Source organism: Podarcis liolepis (genome assembly GCF_965112155.1).
Source record: "Podarcis liolepis genome assembly, chromosome: 14".
Lineage (NCBI taxonomy): Eukaryota > Metazoa > Chordata > Lepidosauria > Squamata > Lacertidae > Podarcis > Podarcis liolepis.
In genome coordinates, this window is record NC_139569.1 from 30,658,951 (window position 1) to 30,671,725 (window position 12,775).

Here is a 12,775-nt window from a genome sequence, read left to right on the forward strand (position 1 = left end):
AAAACGAAACTGATATGGTCACTCATCCTTACATATTACACAGTCAACCAATCCCCATCCAATCCCCGACATTTCCCCTACAAATCCTCATATTGGTAGGGGAAATCTAGCCATTCTTTGAACCTAGGATTTTGGGGACCCTTTAGTTGGAAAGAATGTGCCACCACTGCACTGGCCCAGATCTGACGCCAGCTGGCTGGTGATCCAGTTTGTGGGGTGGATTGTTTGGTTGCCCTTCCCCTTTACCTTGTGCACAATGTGAAGTGTGAGCTAGTTCATAGGCCTGTATACGCAATTGCGTGGTTATCCATCCATTCTACAAACAGCAGCAACAACAATAAAACAGCAAATGCAGAAGATCCCTGGCACCTCCAGGTAGGTCTGGGATTATCTCCTGTTTGAAACCCCCCAAAGTCGCTGCTAGTCAATGGTGGACAACAGATGAACCAATAGTCTAATAAGGCATGCTCTAATGTTCCCGTTTACTTCAACCCTTTATTCAGAATCGTGAGGACTGGAACCTTGGGAAAGTGCCGCAGCTTAGTGGTAGAGTATCTGGTTTGTACAGAGAAGGGTCTCAGGCTTAATCCTCAGTATCTCCAGGGAGGGGTTGGGAATGTCCTTCACCTGAAAACCTGCAGAGCTGCTGCTAATCAGTGTAGACCATACTGAGATATCTAGACCAAGTAATCTGGCTTGCATGATTGTGCGGTTTGGACCATAGTGTGTATGGGCTCAGAGCAGCAGGCTTGACACATTATGCATGCGAATGATGGGGGAAAGCATGTGACTTGGTCTGCTGTCCGGCGACATTCCTCAACTTGCTCAAAGATAAGCCCTTTTTTCCTTTTTGCACCTTTCTCTTTTCTTTCTTTTTTCTTTTTGCACTGAAATGGAACGTCGCCACTGAAGGATTGAGCAACAGCAATACAATGCAAAGTCAATACAACCTCTGTTCTATTCTTTTCATAGCGTTCGTATGGCGGAGGCTCCATCCTTGACTCCTCCAGCTCTTCTCAGCTGTTTGAGGAGCAGTCGGTGAGTGATACATTTTTTTAAAAAAAATGAATGCCAGGCTGTAAGCTGCAAATACCAGGTGCAGAGCCTCTGAAGCTTGTGTTAATAGAAATCACTTTTGTGGAATCTAGCAGTGGGCATTGCATAACAGCAAGGAATGTGGAAGAATTGTGGTGTGGTTAATAGTTCTCTAGGCCAGTGTTTCCCAAACGTTTTTGGGCAACGGCACACCTGCTTACCGGAAAAAAATCTCGCGGCACACCACCATTAAAGCCCCGCCCCGTGACATCAGCGCGCAGCGTCACGCGGGGGGGGGGGGGACGCACAAAAGTGAACGTTTTTTCCCTTCCCCTTGCCGGGGTGGGAGGAGGCAGCAGAGCGAGGGACTGAGGGACGGCGGCAGCTGAGGCGGCGGCGGCTGTTGTGGTGGTGGCGGCGATAGCGGGCGGAGGAGGGGGCGGCGGCGGGAGTTGCTGCTGCTGTTGTTGCTGCTGCTGCCCGGACATGCCGGCCTCCTCCTCCTCCGCTGTCTCGCGCTCCTCCCTTTTGCGCGCGCTGCCCCGCCGCTCGGCACCACCACCGCGGAGCCGCCCCCGGCTCGACGCGGATCCTCGCCGCCGCCGCCTCTCGCCGCCCGACTCGCCCGCCTCCCTCCCACGGCACACCAGCCGGTGTCTCACGGCACAGTAGTGTGCCGCGGCACACCGGTTGGGAAACACTGCTCTAGGCAGGTGGAGGTGGGTTGGGTTCACCTCAACCTAATGGGAAAGGCTATGGCTCAGTGCCAGAGCATTTGACTTGCATGTAGAAGATCTGATTCAATAATGGCACCACTAGGTAGGGCTAGAAAAGTCTCCTGTCTGAAATCTTGGAGAAGACAATATTAAGCTACATGGGTTTTGACTCAGTATGTTCCTTGGTTTCTTCCTTCCCTAAGACTGGATTCTTGTGTTACTCTCATGTTGCCTCCTGCAGAAGTAACCTTGTCTGCAGCACTAGTCCCCAATGGTGTGGTGACTAGCTCTGTAATTTCCTTTGGATGCACTGTGACCTAAAAGAAAGGTGAGGAACATTTTTCAGCCCAGGGGCTGCATGTCCTTCCAGAGGAGACACATGGGCAGGTAAAAGTAGGTGGAGCAATAAACATGACTCTTACCTTAGTCGGTTATACAATCTTCCAGGTTAGGCTAAGACAGGCACCCCCAACCTTTGGCCCTCCAGATGTTTTGGACTACAATTCTCATCATCCCTGACCACTGGTCCTATTAGCTAGGAATCATGGGAATTGTAGGCCAAAACATCTGGAGGGCTGCAGGTTGGGGATGCCTGGGCTAAGAGGTGGTGAATGGGCCAAAATCACCCTGTGAGCTTCATGGCTGAATGGAAATTTGAACCTTGGTCTCCCAGGTCCTACTCTAGCTCTCTCTCATTATTATTATTATTATTATTATTATTATTATTATTATTATTATTATTAATTATTATTATATTTTGACAAAGTAATAATCATACATAAATAAGAATAAAAATGTGCTCCACACCACTAAGACCACTTCATTGTAACTATCCAACCTCCCAAAATTTCAACACCTCTTGCAATGGTTTGACCCCTTTCTGTTTTAACAGTACAAATTCTACAAACACCCTCCATATCTCCTCAAAATCACTTCTCCTGAATATTCCCTGTCTTACCTTAATGGCACATGCTAATTTATCATTAATAGCTATGTCCCACACCTCTTTATACAATTCTTCCATTTTATATTCTGCTTGCCTCTTCCACTTCCTAGCTATCATAATTTATGCAGCTGTCAATAAATTTGTGAGCAAGTCCTTTGTGGCCTGTGAATCTTCCACCCCATCGTAAATTGATAATAATGCTGCCTCTAGACTTTTGGTCAGCTTTAACCCAGTAATTTCTGTTATCTCCTTAAACACCCTTTGCCGGAAAAATAGTACATATTTACACCCCCACCACATGTGAATATCATTCCCAGTTTCCTGGCATCCCCTCAAACATAACACCGAATATTCCTTGTTTATTTGATTTAATCTGACTGGTGTTAAATACCATCTCCAAATTAATTTATATTAATTTTCTTTTATTCTTATAGACAACATTTCCAATGTACGATTCTCCCATATTTCCCCCCCAGCTTTGACTATCTGTCTGCCCTGTCTATATACATATAGTTACTCTAGCTCTTTTAATGACTACACAACACTTGCTCCTCTCCCAATCCGTGTATTCATGTTACCTCTGCAAATGTAAATCCAGGGATCATTAAATCAATGGTCCAGATTAGATGTAATAGTCAAACTGGCCATTACAAAGGGCTTCACACTCATGTCTTCCAATTTACTCCTTCCCTTCTTGGTTTAAACTATGGTTTACCACAAGATCATGGGTGGCGCTGTGGTCTAAACCACTGAGCCTCTTGGGCTTGATGATCAGAAGCTTGGCGGTTCGAATCCCCATGACTGGGTGAGCTCCTGCTGCTCGGTCCTAGCTCCTGCCAACCTAGCAGTTTGAAAGCACGTCAAAGTGCAAGTAGATAAATAGGTACTGCTCTGGCGGGAAGGTAAATGGTGTTTCCGTGTGCTGCTCTGGTTCACCAGAAGCGGCTTAGTCATGCTGGCCACCTGTAAAAACTGTCTGCGGATAAACATCGGCTCCCTTGGCCTGTAAAGCGAGATGAGCACCGCAACCCCAGAGTTGTCTGCATCTGGACTTAACTGTCAGGGGCCCTTTACCTTTTACTTCCAGCTCAGAACTGAAAATCTAGTTCAAGTTATGGTTTCTGATTTGGAGGGAAACTATGGTTTGTGTGAACCTGGAGAAGAAGTAATGAATTTGAGCACAAAGGGGGAAGCTTAGGATCTCAAAGCATCTCCCCAATGGCCAAGCCGCAATTTGATTGTAGTGTCAGAATGAGACCAGTTTTACCCACTTTTAAAATGCCTAAACTACCCTTCATCCAAACAGATCCCAGAGTGGTATATACAACAACCACAAAATGAATTTAAAGTTGAGGATGGGGGAAAAAATTGAGTTCAGTTTGCATTTGAAGGCAAACCTCCCAAATTCACACTTTTTGGAACAATACGCAAACGAAACAGCCATTCTTCAAAATCTGCACCTCCCTGAATTTTGCAGTGCTATTCTCCAGCCAAGTAATATGGATGAAAATGCGTATCCTAGAGTAAACATAACTACCATAAAGATGCATATGTTAGTGAAAGAAACCTGTAAAAATGCTTTCGATTAGGGAAAATTGCTTTGCAAGAGTGTGTGTGTGTGTCAGACAACATTGCATATAAAAATGTCTATTTTAGGAAAAGTTCACATTAAAATGCTGATGAAATTTCATGAGGATTTTTATTTATTTATTTTTGCTTTATTAATTCCAACAAAAAACCCAAACAAACAACAAAAAAACCCCGCTTTAACACAATACATCTAAATACAATAATTTCCTAATACATGTCTTCCATAACGACTTTCCATCCCATGATACCTTATTACTTTTTAAATTGTCACACTTATCTTTATCAATGCCAATACATCTTTATTCTCTTAAATTTCTATAATTTCCTAATTTTCTACAGAAGGTACTCCAGGCCTGCCAATGAGTTCAAATTTTTGCAGTGCTTCCTGAGATACTTTCCTGAGATACTTTCTGTACAGGTCCCATTCCTTTATAAATGCTTATTCAGTCCGGTCTCTTAGTTTTTCCGTCATTTTAGCCAATTCTGCAAATTCTAACAGTTTTGATTACCACTCCAATTTCATCAGTATCACATCTCCATTCCAGTTTCTAGCTATTAGAATTCTTGCTGCCATGGTGGCATAAAGAAATATTTGGTATATCAGTGTCTTATGATGCCTAACAGGAAGGCTTCATTCTTTATTTTTTTTTGCAAAGGTAATCTTCAATATCTTTTTGAGTTCGTTGTAAACTGAATTTAAGGTTGGAAAAAAGAGAGAAACCGAGAAACCAAAATTGATAGACTTGCCCACCCCTCTTTAAGCTACAATTAAATGAAAGCATCATGAGCAATAGCGTTGTGAATAAGAAGATGATCCCAATGGAACCAGAAAAGGACAGAGTGATGGCAAATAAAATTGCCGGAGCACACAAATGATGGCAGTGAATGAAGGGCCTTGGATGATGACCTTAATGCCTAGGCAAGACACAATGTGTTGTCTCTACTTTTAGTGGTCTTTCATGTGGTCCTAGCTTTCAGATTCCTAGAATTGTGATAGGGTGGATCTGTGTTTAGTACATGCTCTTTATGAGAAGTGAAACTGATGTATACATTTACTTTTGAAACTATTCCCACAGATGCTTGAGGAAGGAAGCGATGGTTTGAGCAAATTGCCCACCACATTTGCATATCTGTTAACAATACATCTGAAGGAAGGCAGAAACCTGGTCATCAGGGATCGCTGTGGTGAGTCATTCTCTTGCTATATGTACAATGCTGATTATTATTCTTCCTCTTCTTCTTCAAAGATGTACAGATAATGGAGTGGTGCTTTAGCTGAGCTCTAGAGGGTAATAGCTCCAAGAGCCAATTTTGCAACTTGCTGTGCACCTGAGGGTTGGGTCTTATCCACATGTTATGATTTCTTGTACACATGATGGGATTTTGCATGGAAACTCTTTCTTTGTATCAATTACAGTGGTGCCTCGCAAGACGAAAAGAATCCGTTCCGCGAGTCTCTTCGTCTTGCGGTTTTTTCGTCTTGTGAAGCAAGCCCATTAGCAGCTTAGTGGATTAGCGCTATTAGCGGCTTAGCGGGCTTAGCGAATCAGCTGATAAGCGGTTTAGCGGATCAGCTGATAAGCGGCTTAGCGGCTTAGCGGATCAGCTGTTAAGCAGCTTAGCGGATCAGCTGATAAGCGGCTTAGCGGCTTGGGAAAAAGGGGGGGGAGGGGAAAAAAACCCGCAGGAACTCGCAAGACATTTTCGTCTTGCGAAGCAAGCCCATAGGAAATTCGTTTTGCGAAGCACCTCCAAAACGGAAAACCCTTTCGTCTAGCAGGTTTTCCATCTTGCGAGGCATTCGTCTTGCGGGGCACCACTGTACAGTGGTACCTCGGGTTAAGCACTTAATTCGTTCTGGAGGTCCGTTCTTAACCTGAAACTGTTCTTAACCTGAAGCACCACTTTAGCTAAAGGGGCCTCCTGCTGCTGCTGCGCCGCCGGAGCATGATTTCTGTTCTCATCCTGAAGCAAAGTTCTTAACCTGAAGCACTATTTCTGGGTTAGTGGAGTATGTAACCTGAAGTGTATGTAACCTGAAGCGTATGTAACCCGAGTTACACTGTATTCAATCACTGGCCATGAACTACTTTTTCTGCTTTCTGACTTCATAGTTTCGAGCCTATCTTTGCGGCAACAAGAGCCACAAAATTGCTGCTTAAACAAAACAAAACAGAAGGGGAACAGTTCTCAAAATCTCGATGCTTCTTCCCAGTACTAAATTTTGCATTCATGGAGTAGTCACATGAAGTTGTCTTAGAGTGAGCTGGGATAATGGCTGAAAACTATCGAGGGAACCTGGGGTCCTCCAGCTGTGGTTGAGGCAGGATCTACTTTTGTGGGAAATACTAAGCTTTTGCTTTGCAAAATCTACTATACTTTTTATTTTACAGTATCCGCAGGACACTGGGACAAAATCTGTGTCTGCTTTGGTGGCGCCCTCTTGTGGATGTTCTTCCATGCTGCAGGAAAGACTTGTGATGCTTTAAACATTGCAAGACAGCAGTGAAAAGACTGCTCACCTGCGCATCCATATGCACATATCTGCACATTTCTTGTGACAAAATTTCAGCTGTTTCATAAACTGGCAAAGTGTGCTCTGTATGCGGCATTTTCTGTCAGGAAAATGTATTTATATATTTATTTTAAAGCCTTTCTAAACCCCTTAATGTTTTTAAATTATGTACAGTATACAAACCAGTATCCAGTGTTGCCTAAAATCAACAAAACAGTATAAAGACATAAAAACAAATGAAACAGATCTAGGGAATTCATGCATATAAATCTGGGTTGAATCTTATGGTAAACAGGGAAAGCCTGGACAAAAAGGATAAGTCCTCGCAAGATGTATGACACAACTGATGGGGCAACAGCAGTAAATGTATGTTTTCTGATCACCACCCTGTGATATTCTGTAGAGTAGGGGTCAGCAACCTTTTTCAGCCATGGGCTGGTCCACCGTCCCTCAGACCATGTGGTGGGCCGGACTATGTTTTGGAAAAAAAAATAATGAACGAATTCCTATACCCCACAAATAACCCAGAGATGCATTTTAAATAAAAGGACACATTCTACTCATGTAGAAACACACTGATTCCCGGAGTGTCTGTGGGCCAGATTGAGAAGGTGATTAGGTTGCCTACCCCTGATATAGAGTGTCGCACCACAAGTAGAATTTCCCCAGATGATCTAAGTGATCTTGCAGGTCTATAGAGGGGCAGGCGGTCTTTTAGGTAACCCAGTCTCGATTTGCTTTATAGTTATTATTATTATTATCATTATTATTATTATTATTATTACAGCTACTACTGTATTTATATCCCACCTTTTTCCCCTAGGAGCTCAAAGGTGGCACACACACTTCCTCCTCCTATTTTATCCTCAGAACAACCCTATGAGGTACTGTAGGTTAGGCTAAGACATAGGGACACACCTAAAGTCACTCAGTGAACTTCATAGCTGCTTGGGGATTTGAACCCTGGTCTCCTAGGTCCAGCACTCTTAACCACTATACCACACTACAGCCATGGCTTTGTAGCTGATTGGCAGGCAGCGCCGTTCTCCCAGCATAGCTATAATATCTGCATGTCCTGGTGCTCCACTCAACAACTTGGTTGCAGTATTCTACACCAGCTACAGCTCCTGGACCAATCTCAAGGGAAGCCCTACACAGAGTGCATTACAGTAGTCCAATCCCTGTCCTGGAAAGGTGTGGTTGGTGTTTCAACCTAATCTAATAATAGCCCCTCCTCACCACAGAAGTCTCAGAAGCCTACAGTGACAAAAGTTGTACCTAGGAGCACCCACAACCTGTGCACCTGTTTCTTCAGAGACAGGTGAACTCCCCGATCTGGGAACCCCTTACCCACAAAGATTCCATCTTACCATGATTTGGCCTCATTTTATTGGCCTTCAACCAGGCCCTGGCCTCTTCTGATTCAGATGTAACCAGGAAAATATAGCATACAGATGCCCAAATCTCCTATGAGTGCTTCCAGTGGTTGAATGCAAAATGGCATCCAAAGGGGTAGGGGAAGGGGAAGGGTTAACTCCTCCTCTTCCACTGCTAATAGTCGTGACAGGATCATGGGCTCTCCTGCTAGTCATGTCTCATTGGACATCAAGATGAGTTGTTTTGCAGACACCTTTACAATTCAAGCACCCAGAAAAATAAACAGAAAGGCAGTTCCTTATTCTCAGGCTTTCAGCGATTGCCACAGTGGCAAGCAGGCAAGAATTTGCCCTGAGGACTAATTCACACATGATAGTTTTAGATACATAGATAAGAATGAAAAAGCAAAGCCATGCACCGACAGGCTTGTCGATGAGTTTGTGCTTGCTGCTTTTGCTATGTGAAATGGCTCTTCATCCCATTGACTAGTGGTATATGCACAAACAAACCTTCGACCACTGCAGCAGTGTTAGACTTGGTTTGGGTCATCTGGTTCCCTGTGTACCTTTCTGCAGAGATCCAGGCAGCCCATATCCCCAGCATCATGGACACATTTCCAAATTCGTGGAAGACAAGGCTATCCATGCTACTAGAAAAGTTTGGATTTGATATCCCGCCTTTCACTCCCCTTCAGGAGTCTCAAAGCGGCTAACATTCTCCTTTCCCTTCCTCCCCCACAACAAACACTCTGTGAGGTGAGTGGGGCTGAGAGACTTCAGAGAAGTGTGACTGGCCCAAGGTCACCCAGCAGCTGCATGTGGAGGAGCGGAGACGCGAACCCGGTTCCCCAGATTATGAGACTACCGCTCTTAACCACTACACCACACTGGCTCTCAACTAGCCACAATGGTTATTTTCTACTTGTGCTGTCAGAGTCAATATGCCTCTCAGTGCCAGTTGCTGGATGGCCTAGATGCTGTGTTGCCCTTGTCCAGCTTGCAGGCTTCCAGAGGAGGGTAACCAAAATGGTCAAAGGCCTGGAAACGGTGCCTTATGAGGAACGGCTAAGGGAGCTGGGCATGTTTAGCCTGGAGAAGAGGAGGTTAAGGGGTGATATGATAGCCATGTTCAAATATATAAAAGGATGTCACATAGAGGAGGGAGAAAGGTTGTTTTCTGCTGCTCCAGAGAAGCGGACACGGAGCAATGGATCCAAACTACAAGAAAGAAGATTCCACCTAAACATTAGGAAGAACTTCCTGACAGTAAGAGCTGTTCAACAGTGGAATTTGCTGCCAAGGAGTGTGGTGGAGTCTCCTACTTTGGAGGTCTTTAAGCAGAGGCTTGACAAGCATAGGTCAGGAGTGCTTGATGGTGTTTCCTGCTTGGCAGGGGGTTGGACTCAATGGCCCTTGTGGTCTCTTCCAACTCTATGATTCTATGATTCTATGATTCTCATAGATGTCTGTCGCTGTGAATTACCTCTTTTAACCAGTATTTGAATCGATCGATTGGATTTATATTCCACCCTTTTCTCCAAGGGGCTCAAGGTAGTGTATATGGTCCCCCTCTTCCTGCATTTAATCGCCACAACAATCTTGTGTGGTAGGTTAGGCTGAGAGCCTGGTCTTAATCCAGTACTCTAACCACAAAACAAACTGGCGCACGCTCTCTCTCTCTCTCTATATATTCCATTTTATAATATGCAAATGTATTTTGAAAAAAAGGGAAGAAAACTAGTGTGTCCTGATTTTATTAAATTTTGCCTTTTTTATTTTCATTTCCCCCGTTGTGGTATTTCCACTGATTTCAGGACACACCTACACAGTGAGAAACTCTGGGAAAGTTCAGAGGCACTTCTCCTTTTAACTGCTAGAGGGCAGTAGTAACCATTTAAAACGCCATATCTGCCTCTAATATGAGAAACGTTAAATGCCAATTGGATAGTACAGGCAGTGCATTTGTGATGCTAGGAAGTTCTCACTGCAGAAGGAACTTTCCAACAATCTGCCCAAAATGCGTACAGAGAGAATGGAACAGGACTTGAGACTAGGGCTCAAAACCTTTCTTTCTTATAAGAATGGCAAAACTGTGCATGGATATAGTGGTGCCCCACAAGACGAATACCTCGCAAGACGAAAAACTCGCTAGACGAAAGGGTTTTGCGTTTTTTGAGCTGCTTCGCAAGACGAATTTCCCTATGGGCTTGCTTCGCAAGACGAAAACGTCTTGCAAGTTTGTTTCCTTTTTCTTAACACCGTTAATACAGTTGCGACTTGACTTCGAGGAGCAACTCATAGAACGCGGTGTGGTAGCCTTTTTTGAGGTTTTTGAAGACTTTGGTGATTTTTTAAGCTTTTCCAAAACTTTCCCGACACCGTGTTTCGCAAGACAAAAAATTCGCTGGACGAAAAAACTCGCGGAATGAATTAATTTCGTCTTGCGAGGCACCACTGTATTTCAGATTAGTCTTGGGTCTAAACATGCCAATAACATATAATTTCACTGGAAACATAGGCAGAGGTCATGCTACTGGGGTATTGTTGCTACTACTATTTCTTAAATTTTTGATTTTTTGATAGCCTAGGTGACATACCAATTAGAACATTGGACTTGGACCATGACTGATAAATTAATTGTAATAATAATCATAATTTTAATATTCCTCTCACAGGACTATAATTTCCAGAGTGGCTTAACAACCAATCGTTCTCATAATTCACAATTCAGGTTTTAGAATTCATACTCTGTCCTGCCCCTTATATTAGATGCCATTCATCTGTGTTAAGTAAATTATACTGCCTAATATTTTTAGGTAATGCACAACACAAAACAAACAAATGTAGAAATTATTTACACTCAAGCTAGGAAGAAAGGCAGAGCTCCGGATAAATTTTCAATGTGCCCTATTTTTATTTTTAAATGAAACGGTAGCATTTAGTGGTAGTAACATTTGCCAGCATTTATGGGGGTTGTTTGAAGGGCAAAAAAATGTATAGTTCATATTGTTTTCCTCTCAGCTTGTGCTTGCCTGCTTGAAGGGAAAACATAGCTATGCTGAAAGCATGTAGTTTAGAGAAAAAACACTCCCACAAAGTTTACAAGGGAAAAACATTTATTTATTTTATTTGTTTCCTAAAATGCACATACCTCTTGATTGTAAAACAACAACAACCCCCCCCACCTCGAAGCTGTTTGCAAAATGAAAAAAAAAAATGGAAATAGCAGTAAAAACAGTTAAAAACAACTATTTAAAATATTTTAAAAATAATATTTAAAATAACAGTAGACTAAAAAGAGATAGAAACACATCAGCATATCCGTACCTGGACAGGCTTGCCTAAACAAAAACGTTTTTAGCCAAAAAGGGTACAGCGAAGAGCCTGTCTGGTGGTCAGTTGGCAAGGAGTTCCAAAGGTTGATTGCTGCCAAACTAAAAGATTGATTGCTTACAATTGCGGAAATGGGTATTATGTGTTGCATGTAACAGTTCCAGGTATAGCATATACAGTCGTACCTTGGATCTCGAACACCTTGGCTGCCAAACAAATTGGTTCCTGAACAAGTGAAACCCAGAAGCGAGTGTTCCGGTTTTTGAACGATTTTCAAAATCCTGCAGCTAATCAGAAGCCGTGCTTTGGTTTCCGAACGTTTCGGAAGTTGAAGGGACTTCTGGAACAGATTCCATTTGACTTCCAAGATACGACTGTATATTTGTGGCTGGGGAAACCCAGCCAGATGGGCGGGGTATAAATAAATAATAATGATAATAATATTAATTTATTTATTTAAAAACAGATCTTCTTGGGCTACAAAGTATGGAGGGGAAGTGAACATATATTTGTTTAAAAATTTAAGTTCTTGGACTACTGTGTAGGATCTCGGCACAGATGGGAAACATAGTTGTGCCGGCAGCACACAGGTTAGAGAAAATATCCATGCAGAGTTCAGGAGGGAAGGCCAAATGGACATATTTTGAAACGGGGAGTCGCCTGGCTACCGGTTCGGATCTCGGCAGCCGGCTCTCTGCTTACGGAAACGCCTCTCAGGCCCGTTGTTTGCAAAGCTGCCGATTATTGGGGTTAAAGCCTGTCTGTCGGCTGACGCGGACGGCCCATCACTTGTTCATCCTTGGCGTCACCATCTCAAGCAACGGAGGCTCCTTCCTCCTTTCGCTCGGTGACTCCTTTCTCACCCCTCCTCCTGGCTGGCTTGCCTAGTAGAGACGTTACTTTCTTGACAGTGAGACAATTTCTTCTTCTTCTTCTTCTTCTTCTTCTTCTTCTTCTTCTTCTTCTTCTCCAGGGTGGGCGCTGAGAGAGAGGCCCTCCCTCGCTTGCTGTGTTCAGTGCTTTTCTCTCGCCTCTCCTCTTTCTCCCCCCCCCCCCGGCGCCTCTCAATTATTTCCCCCCTCACAATTAACGTTCTCCTAACTTGACACTCCCTACCCCCCCACCCCCCGTTTTGGTGCTGTCAAGCGCCGTCCCCCCTTTTTCTCCCTATTAATTCCAGACATTAATATTTTCTTTCACGCAAGTGCTGCCGTTCACCCGTGAAACAGTTTGAACATTATGTAGCTGTCAAGATACCTAGGGA

General features: G+C 43.7%; 1 protein-coding gene across 3 annotated transcripts in view; it reads left to right on the forward strand.

The window, feature by feature from the left end:
• MCTP2 (multiple C2 and transmembrane domain containing 2) overlaps window positions 1–12,775 on the forward strand; it is a 117,379-nt gene that overhangs the window by 19,625 nt on the left and 84,979 nt on the right. For all 3 annotated transcript variants that reach the window (XR_014519050.1, XM_083475037.1, XM_083475038.1), the window contains exons 3-4: window positions 973–1,038; window positions 5,364–5,472. Coding sequence is in view for 2 of the 3 variants with exons in the window: in XM_083475037.1 (XP_083331163.1) it covers window positions 973–1,038; window positions 5,364–5,472 (175 nt within the window). In the remaining variant the exon portion in view is untranslated. The remainder of the gene's footprint in view (window positions 1–972; window positions 1,039–5,363; window positions 5,473–12,775) is intronic.